Raw genomic sequence first — 5401 nt, forward strand, 5'->3', positions numbered from 1 at the left:
TGTGTGTGTGTGTGTGTGTGTGTGTGTGTGTGTGTGTGTGTGTCAGTGTCTTGCTCTGTCGCCGAAGCTGGAGGTGCCATCATGACTCATTGCAGCCTCTACCTCTCAGGCTCAAGTGATCCTTACACCTCAGCCTTCCAAGTAGCTGGTACCACAGGAGCACACCACCAGACTTGGCTAATTTTTAATTTATTTTTTGTAGAGACTGGGTCTTCCTATGTTGCCAGTCTAGTCTCCCCTGGACAGGCGAGTGGGTGCAAAGGCAGAGGCAGACAGCAGCTCCTGAACTCGTACTGGGGAGCAGAGGAGTGACAGTGGCAACTTCATGTTCTACCCTGTCAGGGCAGGGACAGGTTGAGCCCTGCTGATTGCCCCACAGCTCTGTGGGGCGGGGGGATCCCCTCCCAGGGAGTGGCCAGCTCATGCCTCAACAGGCCCCAGTGGGGGTGGTGCTGGGTGTCGGGCTCCTCACCACAGCGGGCGCACCTGGGACTTGGGCTGGGCGGGCTGGTTCTTTCTGCCCATGAGAGTTGCAGCCTCAGCACCAGCTTTTCAGGAGGTGGCTGAACTTGAGGGAGTACCCAGGAGGGGGTCCTCAGAGATGGGCATCTAAGATATTTCAGAGTTGTTGACACCATGGGGCAACTTTCAGATGGGGAGGTGAACCAATAACATAGCATGCATGGATTTGTTCATTGAGCATTCACTACATGCCAGTGCTGCCCGTGGCTTTATATGTACTCTCTCTAGCCACCCATGAAGTGCTGCTCATAGCACTCCGTCTTAGATGAAGAAGCTGAGGTTCAGAGTGATTGTATGGCTTGCTAAAAGTCCACAAAATATGGAAGGTGCTGAATTCTTCTGACAAAAGAACCTGTATGCTTAACCACTGGATTCTACCACTTCCAGAAGCAAGAAAAACAAGAGGCAGTAGCGGGGAAAATGGTTTGGGGAACGGAGATGAAGCCATTTATTTACATTTGTTGCCAGACCCTGGGTAAAAGCTGCCATTGAGTTTTGAAGGCAGTATAAGTGCTGACCCGGGGTGGATGCCCTCTGCTGCAGAAGGCGCTGGCCCAAGGAAGCTCCCAGCCCTGAGGACTTGGCAGCCATTGGCTGATTTGAAAGTATACACAGGGTGTGCCAGCTGGTGTCGCTTCCTCTTCAACATGTATTGATGCTGCAGCTGAGCTGTTGCCCAGCCCCTGGGGAGAAGACACCAGCAGTATGCCCATCCAGGGCAGGGTGGAGAGCTGCAGCTGCAAGTTGGCATAAGAGGAGGGCTCAGGGCTACAAGGGGATGGTGGTGGGGAGCCAAGGCCTGGAGAGCTGGGCTGCAGCCAGTGTATGTCTGTGAGGCCTTGCTGGGCAGCCTGCCAAGCTCCTCCCCATTCCCAGCCTGCACCCGAGAATGGGGAGGAGCTTGAGTGCTACCCCAGGAGGGGGCGGGTGGGACCTTTGGGTTCAAGCTCCACTGGACTTGGCAGGAGGCCCCTCCCCCACAGTCAGCAAACAAAGTAATGACTCCCAGAGTAGAACTATGGAAGCCAGAGATCTAGGTTCCCCTGGGTGGGAATTAGAGCAGGCAGACCTGGCCAGGAGCCACCTGGCAAGGGCCATCCGTATCCAAGGACATGGCCTGCATGCAGCTGGGCAGAGGCTGTACCCATGGATGATTAATGGGTATTGATCACTGGGGAGGCCAAATGTAGCCTGGACACTGCTGGCACTTGCCCTGCATCTGTTCCCTTTGTACTGGGTAGGGTAGAGAAGCAGCAAGGATATGTGTTCATTTGCTTTATACTTTTAGCCATGCTTCCCTTTATTTTCTTTCCCTTGTAGCTTTTTTTTTTTTTTTTTTTTTTTTTTTTGAGACAGAGTCTTGCTCTCGTCACCGAGGCTGGAGTGCAGTGGCATGATCTCAGCTCACTGCAGCCTCCACCTCCTGGGTTCAAGCAATTCTCCTGCCTCAGCCTCCCGAGTAGCAGGGATTACAGCCTCATGCCACCATGCCCGGCTAATTTTTGTATTTTTAGTAGAGATGGGGTTTTGTCATGTTGGCCAGGCTGGTCTCGAACGCCTGACCTTGTGATCCTCCCACCTCGGCCTCCCATAGTGCTAAGATTACAGGTGTGAGCCACCACGCCTGGCCTCGTTTGGGCCTCTTTATAATAGGTTCCTGTGTACAGTTTATCTCTCATTCTTGTGCTTCTGTCCTTATGTGTGTATGTCTGTGTGTATGAGAGAGAAAAAGGAGGAAGGTCCCTGGGGAGGAGGTGCCAGAGCGTGTATGAAGAAGGGGCCAGCCTTGATGATGACTTCATATTGCTGGCCGGGGTACGGAGGAAGCAGTGCCCCATCTCTTCGTCTCTTATTTTGGTACTCCCTTTCCAAGCTGCCTCCTGAGCTCTTTATAAACACTGGCATTCTGGCCGAGAAAGACTCACCAACATCCAAGAGTGGCAAAGGGGAACAGGAGACACATCGTTGGCTTGGGAACCGCTCCCGCTCGCAGGAAGTCAGCTCACAGGAGATTTTTCTCTGTCAGTGTCCTCCTGTGGTTTCTAGTCTGGGGAGAACACATCAGCACACTAACGGAAGAAAGGGGAGCCCGCGAAGACCAAGGCTGCCGCACTGAGGGCGTGGATTTGAGGGCTCTTCTCCAGGCTGACAGTTGGGATCCTCATTTTGTCAGCCCTGTGGAGTTCCCACTAGAGTGCCATGCAAGGCAGTGGGGGTTTGGAAGACGGAAGTCCTGTCACTGCCTTCAAAGGGCTTGCTGCCCAGTTGACATAAGACATACTGGAAGCATTTGAGCAGGATATAATTATCCGCTTAGTGAGGCCGCATCAGCCCGTCTCCTCTCCTCTGAGATGAGCACAGCAGTCACACAACTTATGTGTTGCCAAGACACCAGGGCAAAGCAGCCCTGCCGCCATTTTAGGATCTGCTTGATATGGAGATTCAGGCACTCAACAAATAGTGATTGAGCATGTGGCCACACATCAGGTGCTGTTCTCGGTAAGTGCAATAGACAGAAGGTAGAAGAAGGAAATGTTGTAGCTAGCACCTTGACTTTGACAAGATTTCTTGCAATTTTGTTCATAATATTCTCTTTTCTTTGGCGGGTGTTGAGGGGGGATGGAGTTTCCCTCTTGTGCCCAGGTTGGAGCACAGTGGCAGGATCTTGGCTCACTACAACTTCTGCCTCCCAGGTTCAAGCGATTCTCCCGCCTCAGCCTCCTGAGTAGCTGGGATTACAGGTGCTCACCACCACGCCTGGCTAATTTTTGTATTTTTAGTAGAGACAGGGTTTCACCATGTTGGCCAGGCTGGTCTCAAACTCCTGACCTCAGGTGATCTGCCCATCTCAGCCTCCTAAAGTGCTGAGATTACAGGCATGAGCCACTGCTTTCAGACCATAATAGTCTTATGGATAATATGGAGAAATGTGGGCTAAACAGTGCAGTTAGGAGGACACATAGCTAGTTGTTCAGCCTATAAAAGATATTGATCAGGCCAGGTGCGGTGGCTCACACCTGTAATCCCAGCACTTTGGGAGGCCAAGGCAGGTGGATCACCTGAGGTCAAAAGTTCCAGACCAGCTGTGACCAACATGGTGAAACCTCATCTCTACTAAAAATACAAAATTAGCTGGGTGTGGTGATGCATGCCTGTAATCCCAGCTACTTGGGAGGCTGAGGCAGGAGAATCGCTTGAACCCACGAGGCAGAGGTTGCAGTGAACTGATATCATGCCATTGCACTCCAGCCTGGGCAACAAGAAAGAAACACCATCTCAAAAAAAAAAAAAAAAAAGATACTGATCTGTTTTAACCTTGATGGAGGTCTCTAGTGGTGTGCCATTGGGCTCTGTTTGTGACTCTGTCTCATCCATTTATTTATTTGTTTACTTATTTTCAGCCTCCCAAAGTGCTGGGATTATAGGCATGAGCCACTGTGCCTGGCTGTCACCCATTTTTTTTTTTTAATCACTCAAATGTTTAAATGAAAAGATTAGTACAAAAACACCTAATAACTCTTCACCTATATTGACCAGTTTTTGCCAGTCACATTCATATTCTTTCTCTCTAGTACATGCACATACATATATATGCACATTTGTTTTTGCTGAATCATTTGAAAGTAAATTGTAGACATCATGACATTTCACCTGTAAAGCTTCAGCAGGTGTTTCTGAAAGACCAGGACTTAATCACATCTGAGAAATACCATTATCATACCTAAAAAGATGAAGAATGCCGTAATATCATCTAATACACAGTCCATATTAAAATTTCCCCAATTGCTCCATGGCTTTTTTTTTTTTTTCTTTTTCAACATTCAATCAAGGTTCACACATTGCTATTGATTTTGTTTGTTTTTTTAGATAGGGTCTCATTCTGTCCCTTAGGCTGGAGTGCAGCAGCACCATCATGGCTCCCTGCAGCTTTGACCTCCTGGACTTAGGTGTTCTTCCACCTCAACCTTTCGAGTAGCTGGGACAACAGGTGCACACCACCATGCCTGAGTAATTTTGTATTTTTTGTAGAGACCAGTTTCACCATGTTGCCCAGGATGGTCTTGAACTTCTAGGCTCAAGCGATCCACCTGCCTTGGCCTCCCGAAGTGCTGGGATTACAGGTGTCAGCCACCTCGCCTCGCTGCATTTGATTATTATGTCTTTTTAGTCCCTTAACCTAAAACAGCCCCACCCCTGTCTGTTTTGCCTCTCACTAGATTGCCGTTTCTGAAGAGTCCAGGCTAGTTGTCTCGTAGAATACTACTCATGCTGGATGTGTCTGATTGTGTCTTCATTATTAGATCTGGGTTACAACACACCTTTGACAAGAATGCTGCAAAAATTGATGATGTTTTGTACTTTTTTTTTTTTTTTCTTTTTCTGAGATAGGGTCTCACTTTGTCACCCAGGCTGGAGAGCAGTGGCGTGATCTCAGCTCACTGCAGCCTTGACCTCCCAGGTTCAAGCAGTCCTCCTGCCTCACCCTCCGAAGTAGCTGGGACTACAGGCATGCGCCACCATACCTGGCTAATTTTTGTAGAGACGGAGGTTTGCTGTATTGCCCAGGTTGGTCCCGAACCCCTGAGCTCAGGCAATCTGCCCGCCTTGGCATCCCAAAGTGCTAGGATTCCAGGTGTGAGCTGCTGGGCCCAGCCTGTTTTGTACTTCTTATTGCATCATATCAGAAGGTAAATTACGTCAAATAGTCCCATTACTGTGATGCTACTTTTGTCTACTTGGTTAAGATTGTGGCCACGAGATCTCTCCCTTAGAGATAAATGTTCCCTTTGGTAATTAGTAAGTCATCTGTGGGACAGACTTTGTTAACATATAGTTTTCTAACAATCTTCCACCCAATGATTTCCCATCCACTGATGAT

The 5401-nt window shown here is 49.2% G+C and overlaps 1 protein-coding gene across 2 annotated transcripts in view; it reads left to right on the forward strand.

Annotated features, from left to right (window-relative positions):
- The window catches only part of SEMA4B (semaphorin 4B), a 42909-nt gene that overhangs the window by 5887 nt on the left and 31621 nt on the right, over nucleotides 1-5401 (forward strand). Inside the window, exon 1 of one of the 2 annotated variants that reach the window (XM_023187121.2) lies at nucleotides 2176-3021. The exons of the other annotated variant lie outside the window; for it this stretch is intronic. Coding sequence (XP_023042889.1) covers nucleotides 2993-3021 — 29 coding nt within the window. The 5' untranslated portion in view covers nucleotides 2176-2992. Of the gene's footprint in view, nucleotides 1-2175; nucleotides 3022-5401 lie in introns of those variants that run through there. 2 annotated transcript variants of the gene reach the window in all.

This window comes from Piliocolobus tephrosceles, chromosome 6, assembly GCF_002776525.5.
Source record: "Piliocolobus tephrosceles isolate RC106 chromosome 6, ASM277652v3, whole genome shotgun sequence".
Classification (NCBI taxonomy): Eukaryota; Metazoa; Chordata; class Mammalia; order Primates; family Cercopithecidae; genus Piliocolobus; species Piliocolobus tephrosceles.